This window comes from Scedosporium apiospermum (genome assembly GCF_000732125.1).
Source record: "Scedosporium apiospermum strain IHEM 14462 chromosome Unknown SEQ_SAPIO_0176, whole genome shotgun sequence".
Classification (NCBI taxonomy): domain Eukaryota; kingdom Fungi; phylum Ascomycota; class Sordariomycetes; order Microascales; family Microascaceae; genus Scedosporium; species Scedosporium apiospermum.
This window is the reverse complement of record NW_015971877.1, coordinates 588,767-614,340: the sequence shown is the minus strand read 5'-3', so window position 1 is coordinate 614,340 and position 25,574 is coordinate 588,767. Positions and strand designations below refer to the sequence as shown.

The following is a 25,574-nucleotide window of genomic DNA, read 5'->3' as shown; positions in this document are numbered from 1 at the left end:
ATTGACCATTCGAAGTCCAACAGGAAGCCTCAACATCTGCACCCACCCACTGTTGAGGCCTAGCCTGCAGGACGAAACCGATAAGCCCCTGCACGGATGGTGAAGGAAGAGGACGAATCTTTCGAGTGCCCTGTTCATAAAGCGTTGGAACAGAGTCACCCATCTTCGTGGCTGCAACTATTGATCAATATGTCCATGCGATTCGACCAACCTCCTTGGCACTGGCTGACCTGGCTATCCTTGCAAGATTTTCCTGCCCTCCCAACACTGGACGGCACCATCTTTCCAGGGTGTGTTACTATAATGCATTAAGCATGCACTGTTGATCATGTTCTGCTACGAGTCTGGTCACTCAGCATGCGGAGAGAGGGTAAATCGAATCTGTCCTTGACCATTTTCTTTTTCGACTTCTTCAATGTTGTTCACCAGAAATAACAACCCTTTGGGAACCTTGGTGACCAGCAGGGACAGGCAGGAAAGCAGACAATCAAGAGGGCGATTTTGGCTTGACCCCGAGTAATTGCGTGAAGCCAACCGCATGAGACGTGCATCTCTCATTCGATCCGAGTGATTTCGCAAGCCGGGCCACTAGAGAGCAAACTCCCATGCATCCACAGTCAAACAACCCCAGCAAACAAATCATCGTGTTACACACCAAATGGCAAACCGTAGACAGCTCGGCGAGTGGCATGTAAAAATCCGCATACAATATAGTCTACAAAGTCTAGTATATTACACAGCAGACATTTGTCTTATACAAACGGAGCTCTCCTCCGTTCCGGCGTTGGCTCCGCGCCCCCCTCCATGTCGGTTGATCCCTTATCTCCTCCTGCGCCCCACCAATTCCGGCACCTTCTCCCGCTGTTGAGTCTGGGCCTCTTGGGCCGGTTCGCTGAGCCAACGCTGAACCACGGCGCTGCCGTCCACAATCTTGCCCTTCTCGCCGCTCTTGACATCCTTCGCTAGGGATTGCGCACGGATCTGTTCCAGCTCGCGGCGGCGCTCCTCTGTGAGGAGCCACCCGGCGGGGAACTTGGGCTTCAGCTTGATGGGGTGGTGACGGAGGTCCAGAGGGATGTCCTCGAACATGTCCGTGGGATCCTAGAGTTTTCTCTTGTTAGTACGCGAGAATGCTCCTCCGGGAAGAGAAGAGGGAAATAGTAAATTTGAGTGGCAGAGAAGGAAGCCATGGTGTGTGAAATGAAATACCTTTGCCGCCTCAACAAGCCGATTAGCTTGATCACGCAGATACCGCTTGTTCTGCGCCTGGTGATCAAAGTTCTCGCAGCTCATCTTGATTTCATCCTTCTCGGGGTTGTACCTCGGACCCGCGAGCTTCTTCAGCTTGAGCTCTTGGGCGGGTGTAAGGCCGAGATCGGCAGGACAGAAGGTGACGACGACTTTGCGTTCAGCAGGGTGAGATTCGCCCATGTAGGTAGTGTAGCGGAAGCGGAGAACTTCGTCTTCCTTGGGTGGCTCAAACGGCTTTGCCAGCTCTGCGGTGATGAGTTCGTCCGGTTAGCTTTCCACACCCTCTAAACACACTTCATACGGCAAGGGAAAGAAAAAAAATCAATGCTTATTTAGGGCGCCTTACTCGACAGAAGAGGCATCTCCCACGCCGTAATTCGGGCATAGTGCCTATACTCCCTCAATTCGTCCAACTTTCCATGGGCCATAGACGTGATATCGTCCTCGTCAAAGTCCTCGCCCTGCACATCGTGCGTCATCGGATCATCGTCGTCCTCGTCGAACCAGAACGAGTCCTTCAGCGGTCTCGGCTCCTTGAACAGCGTCGCGGCCTCCTCATCAAGAGACTTGTGCATGTTCCTGTCCTGCGCCTCCAGTGTCTGTTGGATGTTCTGCAGCTCTTTCACGAGCTCGGGAGTCCTCTCCTCCTCGGGGATTCCCTCCAGCATCTCGTCGATGAAAGAGTAATCCGACGCCGAGGCGTCTTCTCCCTCACTCCCAGATGTCGTTTTGGCAGTCCCGGACTCGTCGGCGGCCCATTGTATCCGCGTGGTCGAGATCGTGCGTTGTGTAAGAACGGGGAGTGGTACGGTTGAGCGTAGACGAGGTGCGGGTCGTTGCCGAGCTATCGTTCGGAGGCAAAGCCGGAAGGCTGAACCGGCTGCCGCCATGGTGAATTATTTGTCGTCGACTTAGGGGTATCTCGGTGCAGACACCTTCATCAATTGAGAGCTTGGTTGAACACGAGAGCTTCTTTTCGAGTCGCGGTTTCCACCTAGGATGATCCAAAAATTTTGGGAGGATGGTCGGGTAAATATCGGAATTGGGCTGGTCCTAAGAGTGGTCAGAAGAGCAATAATCCAGGCCGTTGCTCAATTGCCGCCGACCTTGGTTTGGTGGGGTATCCTGAGTCTGGAGCTAATAGCTTCAACCTCACCTTGCCCTCCCTTGCCTTGGTCGCACTCTGTCTTCCATGAGGTTAAGAAACCCCACAAACACACAAAATTTCTTATCCTCAGACCAATCTCCTTACAAAGAACCTACATGATAGCTCTACTGCGGAATTGTGCAAGGTTAAAAGAACTGTTTTCGTGCATACAACTTGCGCTATCATATCCACGATCCCCCTTGTTCACTTGCCCCCCTTCGCAACAGCAGCAGAGAGAAGGTTCTTCAAAGTCACAGAACAGCATGGCTTCTTCAAACAATCCCGAGTCCGGCCCTTCCAATGACCTATATCCCACACCTCGATCCGGTATCCTTCATCACATCGCTCGAAGTGTTACTGAGGCCAATTACGGCGGGCTTCCTACCATTCCCGACCCCGACATGGATCGATATTGTCTTGTCACTGTCGGCGCAACGACCACATTTCGCCCTCTGGTCGAGGGCGTCCTCGAGCGGCCTTTTATCTCCGCTCTCATCACAGCGGGCTACACTCGTCTGACCATCCAGTGCGGCGCCGACGCCGAGGAGTTTCGCAACGTCGCACTCCAGTTTGTCCACCCTACACTGAAGATCGATGTCATCGACTATGTCGATGATCTCTCGCGCCTGATGCGAAAGTGCCGTGCCGCAGAGGGCCTCTCGCGTCGACGTGCGGGCATGATGATCTGCCACGCAGGTATGTTTACCTAATTCGCGTCTTTTCTGTCTGAGGCGAGAAGGCTAACCTGGGACCGATCACCAGGCACTGGTACGGTTCTCGATGGGATTCTGAATAACATTCCCATCGTTGTCATCCCCAACCCCGCCTTACAGGATAACCACCAGCTCGAGCTCGCGAACGAGTTGCACAAGCAGTGCTATGCCATCCATGGCCTCCTTGAGTACGTCTTTTGCTAGCCCGGCCTCCCACCTCCCACCTCGTCAAGAACTTGCCCTAACATTCCCTTTCCCCTCTCTAGCGACCTCCCTGCTACGATCGAACACGCCGATGCCCTCCACGCCCGCATTCAAGAACGTATGCCCCCGAACGCAGTGGAAGTCGACCCTCTCGAGGAAGCTGAACCCGAGTTCTGGGACTTTGTCGACGCCATGGTTGCCGTTCCCGATGAGCGAGATGTCGGTCTCGACCCCGGAGCTCGACGTTTCATGGCTTCCCTTTCGGAACCCGAGAGGGAAATTTACGAACGCTTGGTCGTGGGTTAGCAGCTCATTGACCAGCAGCTTTTTTCCATGCCTCAGCCGTCTAAGCCCGAGCCCGAGCCCGAGCAAGCGCCCAGAGTCGCTGCCCCCGCTGCCCAAAGGGCTGGTCCGCGTTCAGTGACCCCTCAGTATGGCCATGGTGCTACGGGTCATCCATATGACCTTGGCACTACTATGCTGCACCCTCTTTTCAGACCTGCCCAGCAGACTACGTCGTATGGTCCTGGCGGCATGCTTCATGCCACCGCCGAGATTGGACCTCAGCCGATGGCCGCTGGCGTGGCGCCCCGAGGACGCCCTGCTCGTAATCCCGGACACGATTTTTAGATTCGAACCGGTTTTAAGACCGGAAACGGCAATGCAGTCGCGGCTCAACAAGGTGAGGAGCTAATGGCCGATCGAAAGACCTTGTTTTGAAGCTCTCATGCTTTATTGAGAAGCTCCAGCGTAATATGCATACTATATGTATGCGAATGCCTTGTAAATCAACACCTTACGAGATATGCTCGCTTTCTTTCCTCTTTTGTCGGCGTCAAGGGAGCATTTCATGGGCGAGCGATTGGTATCTACGGTTCAGGGCTAGGGAGCCTAGTGTACATGGTCGGTTACGTTTTCGTCTTTCAGTAGTTTCGGTCGATCGTATAATGAGAGATACCCCTGAGTGTTTTTTCCGCCCATTCCAACGTCTTCATTTCGTCTACGAGACATAACCTAAAATATCAATCACAAAAGCTTGCTCCGAAACATAGCTAGACATAGGAACAGCTCACGTAACACCTCCCAATCCCCATCACTCCCCATCTCCACTCACTGCAGCTTCACATCCCATATCTTCACAGCAGCATCCCCACCCGAACTCGCCACCTTCCCCCCCTCAACCCAACAAACACCACTCACCCCATCCTTATGCGCATTTCCCGCCTTCACGCGGCTCCCGGGCTTCGCCAAACTCCACACATGTACATTCGTATCCAGCGCCCCGCTAGCGGCATGCGTCCCCTCCTTGTTCCACGCAATGGTCGTCACGCGCGCCGTGTGCGCTGACCACCTATCTGTCGCGACGGCCCAGTCGCCCGAGGTCTCGTAGACGCAAATCTTGCCGATGGCGTTGCCGACGGCGAGGTGGCCGCCGTCGCGCGAGAAGGCCAGGGTGGAGATCTGCGAGGTCGATTTTGTGAGGGCCGCGTGGATCTGTTGGAGGGAGCCGTCGGGCGAGGCCTTGTAGACGAGAACGCGGTTCTGGTCGGCGCCGATGGCGACGTAGGAGCCGTGAGCAGCTATGGCAGTGGGCACATAGGGGAGGGTCACATCCTTGACGAGCTTGTCGTCTTGGTAGATGGCGACGCCGGAGGCCGTGGCAACGTAGATTCGGCCGTTGCCTGAGGCTAGGTCCTTGGGTTGGGCAGGGAGCTTGATGGCCGAACCGGTGAATGTTTGTGCCGGCTCATCGATGGTCCGGAGGGTGTCGTCCCATCCTGCGCTGTAGGTGTGGCCTACCGCACCAGGGGCGAACTTGACCACCTGGTTCGAGTGGGATTGCCCGTCTACGGCGGTGCCCTCTCCGGAGGCCACGTCCCATTGAAGCACGCGACCGTCGAAGCTACCCGTCCACAGGGTCTGGCCCGTGCCGTCCGAGCCGGAGCCAACAGCTGTCACCGCCTTGTTGTGGCCCTGCACAACCCCGTTCGGTTTATCGCTTCCCTCGCGGAGGTAGATGAGGTCTCCTTTGAGGTTCAAGCTAATAATGAGCCCGTCGCTTCGGCCATGGGGATACACGACGCCAACTTGCTGATCTGGGACACTAACGGCTCCCTCAGGGCCGAACCTCCACGACTGGATCGACTTCTGCGCCTCCACGTCCCAGAGCTTCACTGTCTGATCAGCGCTCGCCGTCACAAGCTTCCTCCCATCCTGCGACCACGACACGGAAAAGATACTACCGGTATGCTCGCCCTCGCCAATCGAAACGGTAGGCTCGCCTGTCTTGCCATCGTACAGCTGAATCTTCTTATCGGCACCAACCGTCACGAGCTGGCTCCCGTCGGGCGAGAAGGCGGTGCCGAAGACGAAGGACCTGTGCACGTCGGCCTCCTTCGAGTTAAACTTAAAGGGCGCTCCGTGCAGGAAGCACATGGTGCTGTCGTCGGATACCGTGGCGGCGCGCAGAGGCCGCTGCTGGCGGATGGCCACGGCGTTGATGACCTTGGAGTGTCCCGTCACCTCGCCGACTGAGTTTCCGCTGTCGGCTGTGATGCAGTGGCCGAATCGTTCTTTGCCGTCTCCGACGGCTATGATTCTCTGGGAGTCTCCATCCCAAGCAATGTCGTTGATACGGCCCGAGATGATGTGGTATTCACCTTAAAACAGCGGTGTTAGAAGAACCCAAGAAGGGGGCCATCTTCCGCGAGATGAGATGTATTAAGGAAGTGAAAGAAAGAGAAAGAGAGAGGGGGGGGGGGGGGGGGGGGGGGGGGGGGACATACCCTTTGTGTTTACGGCTTCTACCGCATCCCATACACGCACCGTCCCGGAAGCATCGCCGCTAGCAACGTAGAACCCGCTCGGCGCAAACCGAGCAACCGTCGTCGGGGCAGTGTGGCCGACGTACTGCTTAGACACTGCGGGGTTGTCGATGGACCTGATGAAGATGGACTTGCCAGACTACAGGATATACAGAGCACGGAACAAAATGGTTAGCTTTCTTCAAAACCTCATGTCTTGGTTTCCCCTTTCCGATTTCTCCTTTCTACTTTGCCCTTTCAAGGTAGGTAGGTAGATTCCTGGGTAAAGTGGGTTTCGAAGCTTACAGCATAGGCTATCCTCTCTCCTTTCTTGTCGGTGGACAAGTGAGTTGGCTGGCCGCGGGTAGTAGCGGGAGCAGCGGCCAATATCTTCTCGATGGTGATAGACATTTTGAAATATCGAAAGGCTTCTTGAGTGGACTATAAACTGAAAAGAGAGAAAGAAAGAGAAAAGGGGGGGAAATTAGCAACACCCAATATGAGGGTCTGAAGTAATCGGGCTGTGAGGATGGGATGGATCAATACAATCAATTGTATCAAGATGGAGGGGCAGAAGCAAATGCAATAAGAGCTCAAACAGCTCCTGCTGCGGGGCATACGCAGAGAAGCAGTTTGCGACTTTCCTTGACTTGAGACTGAGACGTGAGACGCGCCTGCGCCATCATTACTGACTAAGCACGTTAGTACTTCCAAAGTCACACTGCATTGATCCTCGTCGTTTGAATGTATGAAGATGAATGGCTCAAGACCCGATCGATCAGGCTCTGATTCTGGCCGAAGCCCTTTTAGGCTTAAGCAAGCTTTGTTTGCACTTGCCAACAAAGGTCGATATGCCATCCATCATTAATGTTTCGTACATGAAGAATACCACTTGGCCTCGCCTACAACTCCAGGCTTCTCTTGGAGCCCGCTGGCCACAGGCTATGAAGACGAGCTCGAGGAGCTCAAGGAGCCGTAAAGACAAGAACACACTCTAACGAGGGAAGCGACGTGGATGAGAACTAGAAATAATTGTCGAAAAATACGTGTTAAATAAACTATTCTCCTCGTAAGGAAAGAAAAGCAAAGCAAAAAGTCCCGAGGTATCTCATGTGCTGTTTTTTCAATACGCCTTGACTTCATCAAAACATGCCCAACTCCTTCTTCCCTTCCATATGTCCATCATTGATCATATCAATCGCACACGGCCCTCTTGTTCCATGTGCCCTTCGTTATCATACCCTGTGTAGACGCCGAAATATGGAACACCGTACAGCCGTAGGAACACACAAAGGCAAGACGTCCCCCCCTTGGAAAAAAGATAAAAACCACGACTATGTAGACGAATACAGGATGAACGAACCTCTTGAAGCGGGCAAAGAAACCAGGGAAAACACGAAAAAAATAAGAGATATCCGATCAGTTGACAAAGAGAAAAGGAAAACAAGATTAATGAATTTTTTTGTAAAAACGAAGAAATGAAGAGAAAAGCCCGCTATCTAATCATTTTTGTCTTCGTTCCGGGGTTACAAGGGAATCAAAAAGGCCTCACGACGAGACGCCCTTGATTACCCTCGCAGGGTTTCCAACAACGACTGTAAACGGTGGTACATCCTAGAGATAGGGATCATGGTTAGCATCATAAGTCTTTCTCGTGCATGTGTTTCGGGCCCAGACGAGTAGCACTGCTTACCTTGGTAACAATCGATCCGGCGCCGACTGTGCTGCCCTTGCCGACCGTGCGGCCGGGAAGGATTATCGCACCGCCTCCAATCCAGCAATCCGGTTCAATAATGACTGGTTTGCCGAGCTGTGGGCCCTTGCTGCCCATCCGCCTCTTCGGATCGATGGGAAGCGACGTCGTGTAAATACTAACGTTGGGCCCAATGTGGCAGTTGTCTCCAATCTTGACCTCGCAAGTGTCCGTGATGGTGCAATTCCGTCCAATGACCACGTTCTGCCCGATTCTGATATTGTACCCATAGTCGCAGACAAATGGCGCCTCCACCACCACGTTTTCCCCCACGCGGCCAATATTGGTGACTTGCGTCATCAGATTTGGCGACATTTGAATCGGGTCTCGGGGATTCAAGATCTCACGGAAGAGCCGCGCTCGCTCCAAAGGAGATACTCCGTTGGTAGGGTTCATCGCGTTGTTGAACCTCCAGCAAGCCGCATTGCACCTCTCCCTCTCCAACACGAGCTCCTTGTCGAACGGGTAAAAGTGCCTGCCGGACAACATTTCCTCCTTTTGAGTTCGCTGCCTACTCGCAGCCGGCGCGTATTGAGTATGTGCGAGAGCGAGCTGCGCCGCAACCTGGGCGCTTGATGTAGCTGTCTGGTGGGCAATAGGGCTGTTCGTCCTTGTTGGGTGGAGAATATTAATCTGCGGCAGAGTTGTTCCGTGATGAGGTGGCTCCGGTTCGGTCCTAGTGAGGTCGTGGAGCGGGGGTACTCTCTGATACTCTTTGGGCATCCTTTCCGAGAACGGCGGGGCCGGACCCGCGTTTGCGCTGACTGGTGTGGGGAAGACGCTGGCACCCGGCGTGTACGAGAGGGCCGAGAGCTTGTTGTCTGGACTGGCAATGGACGCACTGGGAATAGTCGACGCCGTGTGCCTGTCATCATCCGAGACAAGAGGTCGTCCTTGAGGAGGGTCTATCCTCAAGGGCTGGCCACGGTATGAAGTAATGGGATCGCGCTTCTGGAGTTGCGGTAGCGGTGGGGGCTTTTGTGCAGTTGCCGAAGCAGAAGCATAGTGATTCTGCTGCTGCTGGGATGACTGCTGCTGCTGCTGAGATATTTGTTGCTGCGGCATCCCATACGCCCCGGGAGGGACATAGCTGGGGTCTTTGGACTCCAACGGAATTGCGGATGCCTTGTTATCAGGCTTCTGCCACACTGGGCCTCTTTGTGGTGGGTAACCCGCACAGAGAAAGCCACCGCGCAAACAATTCGAGCCTACCGAGAGAAATCAGCATTTACAGTTCAGTCAAGTCACGTCTACAGTTGAGAGCACAGAGCAAGAAGATGCAGAAACGGGGTTGGGAAAAGCCGTTACTTACACTCGGGCTTTTGCTCGTCGCACTTCTTCTTCCTCTTTCGGCACGTCATGCAACCCGTTTTAGTTCTGTTGCTGAAGTTGCGCTTCCTCTTTTTCGGATCTACCTGAATCACCGTGTCTTTCCTACCTTCCGCGGTGTAAGGGGATCCGGTGTAAACAGAAATCGAGCGGTCGTCAATGTCGGGGCTTGTGTTAGGGTAGTCCGTCTCCTTTCGAGCCGATTCAGAGCTCTTGTCTTCGGCCGTTTGGTGCGAAGGCGGGGTTTGGCGGCGTTGCGAGGATTGCGACGGCTGAAAATGTTGGCGCTCGTAGCTCGACGGCTTGTCGCGGCTCTGCTCCCTGTACCATCCTTCGCGCTCCCGACGCTCATCGTCGTATCTCCGGTACTCCCTCTCCCTGCCGTCATAAGCGATCCTGGCATCCGTATGGGCCGGTCGGCTGGGTTCCTCTCGGGGCGACCTCTCTTGGGGAGGCGGCGGATCCCTCCGCAGCTCATCAGCGTCCGACCTCTTTCGCTTATGAGAGTTCTCTGCCTCGGCGTGGGTCGACTGCGTGTATGAGGCGGGCCGTTCTTGAGTTGAGTTCGATCTGTTCTCCCTCGGCGTCTCGGCGGGTTTCTGGGCATCTGGCAAAGAGGAGGAGGGCGTGATGGGAGTTTGACCGTTCACTCGGCCAGCGGAAACCGGTCTGGGTTCTCTCGGCTCTCTCGGTTCCTCTGCAACATTGATGACGGGTTCCGCAGGCTTCTGGTCGGCCCCGTTGAGGGCGGTGAAAGTCGACATTGTGAATGTGAAGTGAGGGTAGAGTGGGCCGTTCGTGCCCAGAGATGGATAATTACCGACGAGGTTAACCGTCGCGAGATAGAGTCCAAAAAAATAAATACCTGTCGAGGGCCAGGTCGCGCGTAAATCAGAGGTCCCTTTGCTATTGATCACCAGCAACTGCTCCGAAAGTTATGGGTGCAGGATTGCGATGATTTGAGATCACGACTCAGATGGGGTCTTTGGGGGGGGGAGGGAGGGACGAGAAATGAGAGAATTAAGGTGGAAAGAAGAGTAGCTGATACGAAAGGGGAAAAAAAATGCGCGGCGCTCGCGAGATGGCTAAGTTAACGAGAGCAAGCGGTGCTATGTGTGAGAAATTAATGAAGCACGGCGGTAGGTGGGATCGGAAACAGGCGAATGGCGGTTTCGGCTCCGGCTGCGTGATGCAAATGAGTGCGCGTGCCGACTGTCCCCTCTTCTCGATCAAATTGCGCGGTCAGCCAAGTGACCGAGAGAGAGAGAGAGAGAGAGAGAGAGAGAGAGAGAGAGACGAAGATCAATTCGCGATTTGGCCAAGTTGGTCGGATATGAGAAAGAGCTCAAGGCTTGAGCCGCTGATGAGGCGGTTGTGGCCTTTTTGGACTAGCGCACGCGCCTTCGCCTCCTTCAGTTACGGAGCGTAGGCTGCCGTCGGAGAGGTTGCAAGGTACGTGGCGTGGGTTGGAAATGAGGCAGTCGACTGTGCTCAGTTGAGTAGGGAGCAAGCTTGTACCTCTTCGGTGTTCGCAAGGAATTAAAATCCAGCACAACCACCTGGTCAGAGCTAGAGACCACGATAAGCCCTAAATCCCGGGTCGATGCAATCAAACCAGGCGATGGGGTGGACGAGTGGTCGAAAGAGGGCGAAATAAATCAGGCTCCGAGCCGATTTGGGAAGCTTTCCGTCCGTCGACTTTCCCCTTTTATCCTGGTGTCCAGTTCTGCTGGTCGCTTGGTCCGGAGTAGATATCAATAATGAGCTCTGCCGCGGAATAATGAAGAGTCCGTCCGCCAAAGCTCTTACTCCCGGTGAGAGCCGATGGAGGGTGGGAACGCTTGAATAAAAGAATTATTAATAACTGCTTGAGGCCAAGAAAGGACACACAAAGTGCCTGTGCCAAAGCAACGTCTTCTTAGCCGCCTTACGGTAGGAAGGCGAAAAAGGAAGATGAAGAAAAGAAGGGGAGAAAAATTGCTTGGTGCTAGGCGCAGCGTCTTCGTTCAATCGTAACAATGGCCGTAAATCGTCGATGCTGAGTGGCGCACCCCTTTCTAGTCCAAAGGGGTAGTGAGGGTTTTGTTGAATGATTGATGGGATTGAAAATGTCAATGGAGTAGGTGACACGAGAGTCTTGTTTGCTTGAGACCCTTTTCAAGCCCTCTTTTCCGGTTCTGTCAAGGCGGCTTGGTGAGATCCAAATGAAGGTTGGGAAAAAGGCAAAGTGCTTGGTCCGGATGGTCTGCTTTAATCGTCTGAGACCAAGCTCCTCTTTTGATCTCTCACTTTCCCTAGTCCTTGCCTTGATTTTATCCCTCTATTGTCTTTTCGCTTTTATGCTTTTTTTTTTTTTCGTTCAAGTGGCGCTTCCCTTTTGTTCTTAACGCGCGATTATGCTGCGCCTGTTAGATTCAACTGAAGGGGGGTATGTAACGCCTGTGAAGGCTTAGTGAGAGACGAACCTTGTAATATTCCTCGAGCAGAGGGTCTTCAGAAATGAGCGGTGGAGGTTTATGAGAATGATGAGTGCGATGCCGGTCGCAGCTCCAAAGTGATATACCGCGTGGGTAAAGAGGTGTCGGTGGACGAGGCGCGTCTTCAAACAACTGTCAACAGAGATGCGATGGTCGAGCTCGCCAACTGCAAATTTCCATTCCCAAGGTTGATCAATCTGAGTGGAGGGGTGAGTGATTGACCAAAGAAGATGATGTTTGACGGCAGAAGGGAAGATGGGAGGGGCTAGGGCGTGATTAAGGTGATGTAAGAAGGGAGAGGGCGGAGCCAGAGGAAGGTGAGAGAGGAGGGATAGACAGTGGTTTTGTTGATAACCACTCCTATGCAGCATGCAGTGTTGGAGAGAAAGGAAAAAGATAGGAAGAAAAGAAGGGCTGATCACAGACGAGGGGAGGAGCCGAGGAGGGATGGCAAGGGGTGTGCAACTTTGGGACTTTGGGAGTCTGGGGCCTTGGGAGCCGGGATTAAAGTACACTCGATGTATTGTGCTGTTATGTCGTGTACAAAGCAACATTACGAAGAGAGCTTTCCCAGTCTCGTATGTAGCATATAGGAAGAAGGGACGGACGACGAGGGTAGCCGCTATGAGGAATTTTGGGGGGGGGGGGGGGGGCGCCTTCGATCTAGCCCTGGCTGGCGCGCGCAAAAGAATGAACACTAGGTGGTGAACGATTGGTATTGGTACCGCTACTGTCAACTGCGACTCGCACGTACTTTCGTAGCTTGGTGTACTTCGTACTGCTAGACGCAATCTGAGAGGACGACAACTTGAATGTATTAGTAGGGAGGAACAAGGGTACGGTAGAGGGGAGGGGTGGTGTTAGCAAGGTGTGGTAGCTGGACCCCGCCACGATCAAGGATCCCCACACACTGGCAAGAGTCAGAGGCAGAAAACCAGAAGAGGAAGTGTGCAACTGCGAAGTCTCAAGTAGCGGATGTAGCGTACGAGAACTGGGCGACAACGCGATGCTAGTCCCATTGGCGGAGAACTGGTGCACCGTGCCGCTCTTTCGTTTTCTCAGCAGCCACCCTCGATCAGATGCGCCAACCTGTCCAGGGTCGGTGAGGGAGGAAGAAAATTCTCACGAGCGCAAAGAAGCACGAGAGGCTCGATGCATGAGCGTTAATTCACCTGGTTGGCACTAGCCAGCCATATCTGCTACTCATGTCCAGCGGCTACGGTATGAAGGGGAGGGCTGGCCCAAGGCATCCAAGCAAAATCTGATGCTGTTCCACCCGTCGCCAAAGGTCCCTTCCTTCGTAAATCACATCGTTTCTCGCCCTGTCGGGTAACCTCAAACGGGACCGGAGGGACTGCATGACTTCGAAAAGCAAAAGAAGAAAAGAATGGTTCTCAATGAGAACGCAAATCAGGAATGGTTAAAAATATTCTCAAGGAGAAACAAACTGCACTGCTTCGCACGTAGGAAATAATGGTAACCTTACCCCCGGTCCTTCTTCATGGACTATTGCCTACCAAAAATAGAATTTTGCTGTTTCCGATTTTAACACTCAAAAGACCATTCACATGGATGCGTGGAGTGAACCGGAGACCGAGTCTGTGAACGATTCCGCAAGGAGTTTGCTGGATGCTTGGTGCTGGTTGCTGCTCTGCATCTGGAAATGTTCGTTCTTGCGTTCTTGAACTTGGAGGACAAGACAGTACGAATAGCGTAGGAGGATACTTCATACCTCGCCGCTGTACCACTCATGTAGCAGAAGGGTGGATGGGATAGGCATGCGCGAGCAAATCCTCCAGTAAAATGGCTCGGAACAAGTACCCACTGGCCAAGAGGAAGCTCGTACCCGCCCGTCTGAAGCGGTCGCTAAGCCCGGAAACAACGCGCCCAATATTGGTGCGGCATGGCGCTTCGACATGGGTGGACGGCAGTGGGTCCATGCTCGGCAACATGGGGGGTGTACGAAATTTTGACGAGCAGGCAGCCAAAGCAAGAGGGACAGGGGTGGGCGTGTGAGGGGTGTCTATGGGCTAATATTCAGGGCTGTTTGGAAAGTATCCTCCATTGTATACAGTGCTTTAAATCTAGAAAATCACTTATGATACTGTACACTTGCCGAGGTACGAAGTAAAGTACTTCGTACAAATTAGTATGGCCCAGTGCCTTCCCCACCAAAAGCATGGGCAAGAGCATTAGTGCATTTATATGTATGTGAGCACTTTCATATGTCCGTCCAATTTGGAGAGACGGCAGGTTCGTTCTGTCAGCAGGAATGCTGAGTGTATCAGAGAAGGAGAAGAGAAGGGCCGCCTTCCTCCTTCCTTCATCCTCTACGGGTCACTGAAATTGATACGGGCCCGATCGTCGTGTCAAGTCTCCGTCGTTCTTCATTTCAGCTCAGAGGGGGCTTACGAAGTACGGAGCACGAGGTGGATTCGGTTCCTCAAAATATTTTGTACTCAGCTATGTGCTTCGTTGTATAATAGAGTCGGCTATGAACGGGGCTTCAGGTGACGGTGACTCGTGGCAGGGCGGATGACGCGCGTCTGGCGGAGGCTTATCAGGTTAGGGCCGCATTGAACATTCAGACTCGCAAAACAGTGGAAGACACATTTTCCAGTTCAAGTTTCGAAGGAAAAGAGGCCTCTTTGCCCCATCCTGCACACCGAAAAGTCCGGAGTAGTCACCTCCAATCGCTGATAGGACCACAGCGCCAAAATGTTACCCCGCCGGACAGTCAGGCAGATTTGAGAAAATCAGGTTGCGTATGTGGACTATGAAGTACGAAGTCGTATGAACGACCAGCTTCTCGGCTCAATCTTCCAATGGAAGGCGGACCGGGGGGCAACAGTATCATCTGGTCACGGGGCTGTGGATATCTCGGCGCTCGAGGCAAGAATGCAACCCGCGATGACACTCTGGACATGAAATTGCCTGAGTGGAAGACCAAGTTAACCTTCAAATATCCTCTCTGTCTCGAGTAATTTGCAGCCCAGCGCCATCCTCAGGATCCTACGCTCCAGGACGCACGAGGTAGTGGAAGGAGTCTTACTGTCCCTGCCCAAACAGCGACTGCTGAAATACGAACATGAACCAACAAAACTCGTACTACCATAAAGCGCGGATCAGAACCACGCCGAACTGATTTGGGAAGGCAATTTTAAGAGAGCCCTTCAAGACGACGCTCACGGATGATGCCCTCCCAAAGAGATGCTGGCATTCTTAAAACACCAACTAATACCACTTCGTACACTTTACGAGGTCGATCCGCCGATATTACTTTGTAAACGACCTGCGGAGCTGGACCTTTTTGGCCCCCGACATTCCATACATTCCTGGCAATGGAGGTGGGAGAGACCTCGGGGCAATAGACGATCCGCGTTCGAGTCGCACATAGCCGCTGACACCCTTCTGGGGCACATTAGATTGAATATTACCCTCTACCTCAAGACTACACCCATCAATCATCGAGGGCGGGATGTTAAATCAAAAGTCGCAAAGGGAATCCATTCGGAGTCTCGTCCGGCAACAAGAACCCCGCAAGCGGAAGTCCCTCCATGAATGTTAGAATCAAATGAATTAATGTAGGCGGTATCTGATGGTGGTTAAGCGATGAGCAAGAAAGCCAATTCAACCATGATGGTCGAGATGGTGTGTCTGCCTCAAAGTAGAATAACCAGCCACCAACCGCGTTTATTTTTTCTTTTTCTTTCTCTCTTCTATCTCCAATGACAGATGATCATGATGGAGCGACCATTCTGCTCGGGCGAGACCTTCGCACGGGGAATCGCCAATCAAACCAGGCCAACGAAGCTTACCCTCGAACAACGCCGCCGCCACAGAGGCGGCATTAAGGCTAAACACAAGAAATCTCATGAAGGGTGGGAGGGAGACCAGGGATCCTCTGTCCAAGCTGTGAACGGCATCGCATAAAGAGGCAAAATTCAAACAAATTATTTGTGATGCGGGTACTCTTTCTTCATCACACCGCGGCAGCCTTGCCGAGCCTGCAGCGGCACAACAACATTCCCATTTTTCCATCTACAAGCTACGGCCAGCGCTTCTTATTAATTAACAGCCCGTTCGATCCAGCATGGCGCATTATTAGCATCGTCAGCCTAATATTCGGCCCCCAACGGAAACGGAGGTCGATTATTATGCGGAATTCGGGAGCGGAGTTCCATGCCGTCTCTGACAACATCCAATTCAAAGATCCTGCCAGGAGTCTAGAGATCTTCCCAACGCTACCGACCCACCCCCAACTCGGAACCGTTGATCTCAAACCTTACCGCGCAGCTCCCTTTGCCATCTGCCATCCTCGTGAGTTCAGGTGTGGAGGAGGCGTAATAAACTCCTACTCGTCGTTTATGACTGGGGTTGCTTGCTTTACTATGCATGTTCGGGAAACATCAGCCTCGAAGGGTCTCCTCATGTTCCTTTATGTGGTTATCATTAAGCCTACGGCTAGGCGCGTTGGTATCCGGTCTACCCGTAATCCTGCCTATGCATTTTACTGCACCTGTCTTGTTTCTTAAATATCTGCTTATTCGCTCCCATCCTTCCTCCCCTCCTACGGCAGCGGCAAAGAATACTGCTGATTTGCCACAGAAAGACCAACCAAGGCTTCTTCGGAACACTGAAACTCCCTCGATGCTTCACCCAGTCACATACTCCGTAGCCACGGATGGAACGCTCCATTCCAATGCCCGTCCCCCTTCCTCCAGAAAGAGGCCTTCCACTTTATCTCAGTGTTAGTACCCAGAAGACGGCGCCACCAGCAACAACCTCACGAAAGGAAAGGAAGAAAAATGTACTTGTAAATTATCAGATTATTAAAGTGGATGTAAAGTGGATGGGTCACGGTGGGATCTCCCCGGCTATCCCGCCGACTACAACTGTAACAAAAAAAAAAACCGCCGTAAAATCCAACCACCGACATTTTGTTGTTCAGACGGGACTACTAAGGTATAATAGCCTCGATATACATTTCTGTGAGAAAGCATTATTTGGCTCAGTACTGACTGACGCCTCATGGCCGCAGACATGGCGTCTCGCCCAAGGCTCTGGCACACTTGGTCCTGGGCCTGGCCAAGTTTGATGTCACCAGCCTGCTGCACCAGGACGCTGGATAACATCCTCGCCTGTTTCGCCTTGCCACCTCAAGACTTGAGTGCCCACTTCATTGTAGCTCTCCACTCGAACAATTCGGCTCCCAAAATGTCTCATCATGAGAGCAGAATTGGTGACATCCGGCGGATGGGGGGCGACGGAGCCACGGTCTACCGGCGGCGCGGGCCAATGGGAGTGCCGTGACAGGGGGGAGGTGTGTAATGCAATTTGACGCGGTCGCTGGTAAGGAGACCCAGCCCCAGATCTCGCCGGTCTCACTGGCTGGTCGTTCTCCTCGCGACCCTTTCCCCTCCCGCCCGCCGCGTTTAGCTGGTCAGAAGGTTTCGGACTCACCGCCAACTTGTACTCCCCCGCAATTTCTCCTTGACTCCTCTGCCAGCTCTCTGTTTGGCCAGCAGCACTGCAGAGCATGAGCCGCAGGTAGGGAGCAAGAGAAGGGTAAGAGAGACGCCTCGAATTTCTAACCCGCGGCAATACCTGCGAAACGGGGAGAAAAGCGACGGTTCTCCACTTTTAGGCATCAGTCAAGCCAAGTGTCTTGGTATGCGAAAAGAAGGAGCTATTACTTTGAAATATTCTCGAAGGGTCCAAACCCCAAGAATAGGTCTAGTGGACAGTGCCCTCGCCGAGGGGGGGTGCTCCTCACAATCCATGGAAGTGGGCAGGCATGGCCGCTTGTACCGCTTTAGGAAATCTACGACCGAGCCGTCTCATCTCATCATCCCTTGGGTCGGTCCTTCCCAAAGACTGAGCCCAGATATCATTACCCGCAAAACCCCATTTGTGAGGAAAGTTCCGGGGGCCGTTTGCTCGGCTTGTATCCAATTCTTTGGAAGGGGGAAGGGGGGAGGGGACTTGCACCACTCTATAATCTCAAGCTTAGCTTTTGGGACCCGATAAATTCGGAAACAGACACCATTGCTCTATCGAGCGTGAATTTCGATACCTACTTGCCGAATGAATGTGAGGATGGAATTTTATTTTTCTTTCGCAGTCCGAGGTGTCCCTAATTTTAGAAATGTCCCACTTCCCACAGTTGATGCGAAGGGGAAGATCTGACCTCATTGTTGGTTGTCTTGCTCCTTCGTAGTTAGTTACTACACGCACTCCTCTCCGCTTTGGGTTATCTTGCCCAGTTTATATCTTCGATTAAGCGACGGAAGACGTCCTGTTTCCCGAATCAAGGAATTTACGATATTTCATGATCCGACATCGTAGCTCCGTTCACATCCTCCCCAGGAACGTGACGATGAGAATGGGGTCGGTATTAATGTGGAATTATGAGGTTTTAATTAGGGGATACGACTGAATGAACATCGACCTAATAAGCCTACTGTGTCTCAGAAAAGAAAAAGGGACAGAAAAGAATCTAAAAGAGGAAGCAAAATGAAAATAGAATTGCGCGCGAAGAGAGAGAGAAAAAAAAAAAAAAAAAAAAAAAAAAAAAAGCAAAGCAAACATGCACACAGTATTTGATTGATATTTGATTGACTGATTGACAATGGAGATGGAAGGATGGAGAGAGAAGGGACGAATGTGAGACCACGTAGTCGGTTGTAGCGCTTGTTGAGTTTCGTTGGCGAGGAAGGAGAACCTTCTGGTCGTAGCGTAAGTCAGGCGCCTGGATGACCACGAGGGCTTGGCCGTGGGCGTGTACGTATAACCAAAGTGTACTTCGTACCACTTTCTCACCGCGGAAGTTTGACACTCCACAATCACATCCATCATTGATGCACAATTCAATGTTATGGGTGTGTTGAGGGCTTGTATTGGCCTGCACGCTGATTGATGTTGTTGGGCTATCAATCTTCTCACTGGACTCATTTTGGCCCCCAATCTCCCGCCATGGACCACAGCCATGGGAAATTGTCCAAGGGGAAGGCCTTTCCTGAGACCTGATTGGCCATAAGCTGGAGGGACCTAGCCTCTTGGAGTACGATGGACATCCAGGATTGATACTTCGTGCTTCATAATGGCGCCTCTTTGCTCGTACTTATACTTCGTACCTCCGAGTCCACGCCCTTGCGCGCCGACCAGCGACAGCCAAGAAGCAAGGAGTACCCGCTGTGAAAGCAGAAAGTCACCCCATCTCATGCGGGTACGACTCGACTTTGCTCTCTGCGCTTTCAGTTTCACCTTAACTTGTTACGCTGCATCAGGGCGTTCTCCCCCTCTCTTCCCTTCCCAAACATTTTGCGATTTCTTTTGTTCTTTTCGCCTCATACCGCAGGCACAAGAGACCGAGTCAGCCACCATTGACCCCGATTGGGGCACGGGACATAGGGGGATTCCCCGCGGCTTCAGTTGTTTGTGTGCGTTGAGTGTGTGTGTGTCGATGCCGGCTTACCACCCATCCGAGCATGTTGGTTTGCTTCCCAGCTTCAATGGGATTTGAATTGGTGGCCCCCTTCTATTTCTCGGAGCATACGCATATTAATCCAAGGGAAAACGGGTGATGATTCTCCTCAACCCCGCCTCCTTTCACCATCAGATTTTCGATGGATGATTCCCACCCACCCAAGCTCCTCGCCTAAGTGTTCCACTTTGGGTCAGGTTGGGATTCCGTGGGATTTCGATTGCCGCCCTCAGACCATTTCCCAGCAAAGGCAAGTGCGAATCGTACTGTTCCTCCTTTCGAAAGTGGGTTTTCAGACCGCGAAAGGCGCGGATGGTTTATTCACATCATTCGGTCGCTCCATTTCCTAAACTACACAAGCACTCCTTACTCAGTACGGAGTACTGGCCTACTCTATAATAGAGGAACTCGTCTGTTACGGAGTTGCCGGTGTGATCAATTTTGCATGATTCCACACACGACTAGGCACCTGCTTTCCCCCCTCCCTCCTCTTTCCATTTTCACATCATCATCACTTTCTCCCATCCGTTACATCGTGCATTTAATATGTCCCGCGCAGAATTTCCATCCTCTCATGACCAAAGGGGGTTGCTGTCACATCCTTCGCACGTCGAACCACGCTAAAAAATACCGAGCTTTTTCTCATCAATTTCCCTTTTCCACCATCTCGCTTGCCCTGTGTTGTAACTTGTGGCTGGGTTGCTAATTATTTGCTTGGCAAATCGGTTTTCCCTGTTTCGGTGAAGTTGCGTGAATTGGTACCAATCCAAGTCCTCCAAGACAAGTCATGGCGGCTTCCTAGTGGGGAATGTGATTTTGGCTGGCGGCTGGCGGCTGAGCAAGTTTGCAAATTTGGATTTTGTGCGTGTACGAACTCCGAAGTACTCGGGGTACCTTTATACTTCGGAGTTTACTTCGTACCTGTGTACACTACGTGACAATGCAGTGTACAAAGAAAGGTACGAAGTACCCGTAAAGAATTCCGACAATATACAATGGAATCAATGTTCCGCGCTGCCAAATCCGCACTCTCCCTCTTGACCTCTGCTCTGGGGTCGGGCTCTCGCTCTGGGGGCGGCAACAGGTCACAGATTTTGAAACTCACTCATGCTGAGGATACTAACCATTGCTGGAGTTGAGCTTGTGTCCCGTTCTTTTACAGTTTCGGAACACGCGGGCAGACCTCCTCCTCCAGTGCTTGGAAGGACAATCTCTAATACCCCCGCCCGGTCCACGCCTTCCAGATTTGATCCATCAGATCGACATGCAGTTATTTCCTAAGGCATTTCACGGGTGACGACGTCGTATCTAAGAACTAAGAACGGCAGCATAACCCACCCCGTTTCCGACTAATTTTAAGGCGATGATGGACAAAACTAACCCCCCTAGGCGTCACCCGCCGCAGACTTGAGGGCTAGGCTAGGGATGAGCGGAGAGGGAGGATCTTCTAGCGGAGCGTGGTTACATTTTAGTATTCTTCCCCCCTAATACTGTTTTGGTCCGAAATTCCAAGCACTTCCAAGCCTCTAGCCTCTACTGAGGATTCTTGTCAGAGTGGATATGTCGAAACGGGTCATTTTTCTGCGCGAACGCGCCAATTTTCTTCTTCTGGAATTTACACTGACCCGGGGGTGTGTATGTCTGTGTCGCAAAGTCATGCGCAAAGGACAGAACCTCCCTAGTCATTTTGAACTAAGAGGAAATAGAAAGCTCCTGGATCGAATGAGTCACATCAAATCAACCGCACACCAGCGTACGAATTACGGCCTGAGAAGTATGACCTGAACAACAACGAGCAGTTCTGGAAATTCCGCCTTATTGTTTATCCGGCTTGAAACCCCAAGAAACGTTCCTGGTCTTCGCTCTTTCGAGTCGGGAAGGCGTCCGCTATCCTTTTTCTGGAAACTGGACCCGCCAAAATCGAGGCCCCTAGCCCATCCCGCCAGCCTGACCATGCGGACCCAGGAACTTGGTCCTCGGTGCAGGACCTGCCACGGTGAGAATGGTGAGATATCAAGGAGATTATTACCAGGTCACTGCACAAGCCCTCCCCCTACTTCGTACATGTAGTCAGTTCGTACTTCGTAAATGGGGATAGGAGATCCCGGCTCTCGGGGATTGTCGTGTCGGCATACGAGGTACGAACTACGAGGTAAGAAATCCCAAAGTACGAAGCATACGAAGTAAGTGTTGCCGAGAGGAGCAAGGCATCGCCGAGTTTTTTTGGATCGAGTTTGTTTCGTCCTTGTGCTCATGCGTAGTCGGTACACATACTTGAAATCGGTACTCCTTCGTCATATAATCTAAGCGCCGCCTGATTCAGATGTGGCGAACTTCCTTTGTGCCCAGTCTTTCCTGTAAGGCCTTGCCTCTCATCTTGGCGCCGTCGCTCTGTGCTTGTGAGGTAGGTTAAAGGCGTGCCCCCGAAATAGCATTTGATTCATTCGGGGACCTAATCAGTGTTCCTGACGTCAACCTACCCTGTTGTCTACTACATACATCAAGTCACTGTCGCCTTGTATACAAACACACCCATCGACAGGGGACGGCCGACTGGAGGGAAGGTCGTCATGAGGATTGTGATATCCAGCGCATCGGAACGTCGAAGGAGGCAGCACAAGGCACGAGGGCGGGGTCTTCCTAAATTTAGAAGCCGCCGGCATGTGCCAGCGATCCGATGATGAACGTCAAGAAGGAGTATATGCAAGAAGAACCACGGCTGCCTGGTCAAGGTTTGTAGCTTTGCTCCCGTCATCTCTTCTTTGTCGAGGTTCTACATTCAGCACTTGTCCACCAGTCAATTGCCGCCAGCTGGTTCAATGTCATCACTTCGCATCACAGACACGTTGATGTGCCATCTAGGCAACGAGGTTTCACCTCCAACCGCCCTCACTATGAGGGGAGGAAGCCAGCAAGCGCTAAGAATATTTCATCGCATCTCTCATTCCTTCTTCCCCTTACTACGTTCTACAAAAAAATCTCCGATTGCTGGACCACGAGAGGCTCCCCTGACCTTGGGATGCTGTTCAAGCCCACGCAGCGAATCAAGTCGCAGCCTCATCCGCCCTACCACAAATGCACGTGCCTAAGCGCCCGCACTATTCTAAGCGCCCACGTCCTCCTCGTCGGCGGCTTTGGTGCCTCGTTCTCACCGCAGCCCTCACGTCGAACGGGCTCGTCGTAGCCAGTGATTCTTCGTCTTTAAGCTCCCAGCGCCATCCATTCTCCTGCCCCTGGGGACGAGCTTTATTCCATCCACTCCCTCCCTCGACGCCTAAACTGCTACCCAATCGTCACAACAGAATCTCTCCGATACGCCCGCCCCTGGGAGAGAACCGACGTCTCGGGCGCCAATGTACGTAGTCCATCCAGATCCATGGAGCCAGGTTTCAGTATGCGGAAAAGACAGCGTTGGAACGCCGCAGGTGCGTTGATACCCGGCAACCCCCCCTTCCCCTTGAATCTCGGCCGATTCAAGTTTGCTCACATCCGCTGCTCTGGTTGGGCTTCGGGACACATGGGCGCCCTGCAAGGTACACACAGACATCACACATCTCACACTCCAATGGATTGGGCGAGCCGCAACATTGCTGTCATTCGTGGCCTCTTTGCGCTGTGGTAGGAGAGACAGAAGGTCGTGCAGGGGATGGGGGGCGTGTTGCCGCCGAACAGCCCTTGGCCCAGGTTTGAATGGATCTCTACTGGAAGCCCTATCTCGCCTGGTAGAACTGCACAGACTGCATGCGGCAAAAGTGTGATCTTAGTATATTCGGAATACCTCCTTGGCGTCTTCATTCTTGCCCTGGCATCACCATGAATCTGGAACCTTTCTTTCACCCCTCCTCCTCCCCGGAGGTTCCATCTCCAATCTCCTTCTTTGACGCCCCCGGATGCATGTCGTCACGTAGATACCCGGCACGCCGGGCCTGCTAGATGATGCAATGAGCAAAACTTGGGCAAGTGGCCCAGCGGCAAAGGACGTGTTACTCGAAAGTGAAGCGAGTTCCTCGGCATCTAAAAATATACCATATCACGACCCCCTTATGCGACCTTAGGGCGTAACCGCCCCACGATAAGGAGCCAAAAAAAAAAAAGGCACCAGGGAGTGTTGCAACTTGACTTCCGTCTGACCCCTCGTGGCTAGATGCTGGTGATCATGTATGTGGGGCATTTTAGAGGGTGCATTCCATGGGTTTATTTTCAACCGCCCCTACATCGCGAGCCCTACGGCAAGGAAAATCACTGGGGGCGACGAATAAGCTCGAATGCCAGAGATGACAGGACAGATAGTAAGCGCTTAAGTGAGTCTAGCCCTAGCCACTGCTGTGCCCGCCGCCATCCCCGGTGAAACGGAGAGATTCGGTCCTTCGTTTGCATGTTTCGAGACAGATGATCACAATCTGGCCGATTCCCAGAATAGAAGCAAATCTAAAATGTCCGCTCCACAAGTGGCATACTATAGTTGAGATTGAAATGCGACCTAAGCCAGCATGGGATCTAAGAAAAGCACACACGCACGCATAGGAACATGCAACGTCGTGTCGCTTCGCGTTCTTCATCGCGGAAGATGGCCGTGGTCCCGCCTGGTCCCGCCTAGTGGATCTCCAAGTTGTCTCCCTCTCTCTCACTCAAGGGCCAACGCTCATTACTACGCTTCGCTTCCTGCAGGCTGTATTCATCGTTTCCCTCGCCAGAAGGGGGCGGGGAGCTTCGGGAACATCGACCCCGGAAAATGCGCAGTCCAAAGTAATATGTCGCGGGAGGTCGTTCCTCGTGGAAGTGGGACAGCAGGACGCACGAAGCACGATGTAAATGCAGGTAGGAATTAGCGGGAGGCGAAAAAAAAAAAAAAAAGATATTTTTAGACATTCTCCCCCCTGTCCTGTTCTGTTCTGGGATCCGACCTGCCGCCTTTTCTTATTTCCCAACCCGCCCTGACGCACAACACACGCTGCCTCCCAGACACTCACACCCTGTGCTCCAACCTCCCACAGACACACACCATCCACTAACAAGCGAGAGAAAGCAGGTGGGAGCTGGGGACTGCGACCGAGATCTCGCAGGACGATCTGCTCGTTTCTAAAATAAGAAACAAAATAACCGCAGGGTCAAATTACCACTCTGCCCTCGCTTCCCCCCTCGTCGCTTACTCGTACATTATTCTCTCGCAAGACCTCCGATTTCTTTTCTGCTCTTCTTGGGAAATACTACGATACTCCTTTGAGCTGATTATATTCATTTTTCTTCTTCTTGTTTTTGCCTCTCGTCTTCCTCTGCCTCGGCCTAATTTTACATACGAGAAATGGGCGAACCCTTTCATCACTCGAATGTTGACAGTATCCAAGACCCTTGTCCAACACACAACCCCCAAACGTTCGCAGTTTATTCCTGCAGGAAGATTCTATTTTCTTTTCTGTTCTTTTCTCATCGGCCTGCTTAGTGATTATTACATTATCCTCCTAAATTGATCTCTCACCGTTTGTTTGTTTCTTCCCTCTGTGCTTCCCACCTTCCTCGCTTGCCATACCCAAACGAGACTTTCTCACTTACCTGAGCCCCTTCTACAATAAGAGTGGAAGAAAAAAAAAAAAAAAAAAAAAAAAAAAAAACCCTCGGCTTGCTACCGGGAAGCGGAAACGGAGAGGAAAGGGGGAAAGGAAAAAGAAACAAAATAAAATACCAGAATGGGGTGGGATTATGCGGAAAGGGCATTCCTGCTGCTGTTGGGTACACAAAGCAAATTTTGTTCGAGCCTCCGAGCGGCTATTGACACACCCCCTTCACCCTACCTCCCTTTCGCGATGGCATTGTCAAGGAAGTAGTCTCGATGTACATTTTCTTGAGCACTTGTAATTCGACGAGGAAGCCGAGTAAATATCACGTAGGATGTAGGAGCATGTGATGAGGGTAACGGTTTTGTTATTCTCGTTGGCTATCAGGTCGCGATGGGGGTGAAACCGAGCGCTTCGAAGGAATGAAAGCCGTACTGCTTGATTTTGATTTTGGTCTGTTCTCGGGATCGGCATAGTTTGGTCCGAGCCCGTCTCGGAATCCGGTGATGGAGCAGGTGCTCTTTGGGGCTTTGCGGAAGGATAAGTGTTACCGCTAGAAATGCCGGGAAGACCTGTTGGGATCGTGAGGTGTTCTAACTATGGAAAACCGTCTCGGCGCCCGAATGTTGTAGGCATTATGGCTGGAGAGCTGAAGGTGTGTTGTGAGCCATTGGCGTGGTGACAGATAGATAAATCTTAGCAAGTGAGCGAGTGCACCTTTCATGGTGCTGGGAGGAGATTCGGTCGTTGAGATGTGGCAATCCGCACTCGGGCTCTACGAGCAACGGTAGCCACGATATCACATTGAGACTGAACGATAAGAGGTCAATGGTGGTCCTCTGGTATTAAGAGATGCTC

The 25,574-nt window shown here is 52.3% G+C and overlaps 4 protein-coding genes across 4 annotated transcripts; 1 reads left to right on the top strand and 3 right to left on the bottom strand.

The window, feature by feature from the left end:
- Positions 1-819: 819 nt before the first annotated feature.
- SAPIO_CDS10706 (uncharacterized protein) lies at positions 820-2,141 on the bottom strand (the record flags this gene model as incomplete). The annotated part of the gene is made up of 3 exons (XM_016784253.1): positions 820-1,101; positions 1,210-1,496; positions 1,598-2,141. 3 exons carry the CDS (start codon positions 2,139-2,141, stop codon positions 820-822), a joined length of 1,113 nt encoding a protein of 370 aa, XP_016638485.1.
- A 520-nt stretch (positions 2,142-2,661) lies between these two features.
- Positions 2,662-3,945, top strand: SAPIO_CDS10705 (uncharacterized protein; the record flags this gene model as incomplete). Its single annotated transcript, XM_016784252.1, has 4 exons — positions 2,662-3,094; positions 3,161-3,299; positions 3,378-3,612; positions 3,667-3,945. The coding sequence occupies 4 exons, from the start codon at positions 2,662-2,664 to the stop codon at positions 3,943-3,945; spliced, it is 1,086 nt and encodes a 361-aa protein (XP_016638484.1).
- Positions 3,946-4,425: 480 nt separating this feature from the next.
- On the bottom strand, positions 4,426-6,530 carry SAPIO_CDS10704 (putative WD repeat-containing protein C9G1.05; the record flags this gene model as incomplete). The annotated part of the gene is made up of 3 exons (XM_016784251.1): positions 4,426-5,975; positions 6,102-6,279; positions 6,426-6,530. The coding sequence occupies 3 exons, from the start codon at positions 6,528-6,530 to the stop codon at positions 4,426-4,428; spliced, it is 1,833 nt and encodes a 610-aa protein (XP_016638483.1).
- Positions 6,531-7,667: 1,137 nt separating this feature from the next.
- On the bottom strand, positions 7,668-9,965 carry SAPIO_CDS10703 (Nodulation protein L; the record flags this gene model as incomplete). The annotated part of the gene is made up of 3 exons (XM_016784250.1): positions 7,668-7,733; positions 7,813-9,080; positions 9,185-9,965. The coding sequence occupies 3 exons, from the start codon at positions 9,963-9,965 to the stop codon at positions 7,668-7,670; spliced, it is 2,115 nt and encodes a 704-aa protein (XP_016638482.1).
- Positions 9,966-25,574: the final 15,609 nt, after the last annotated feature.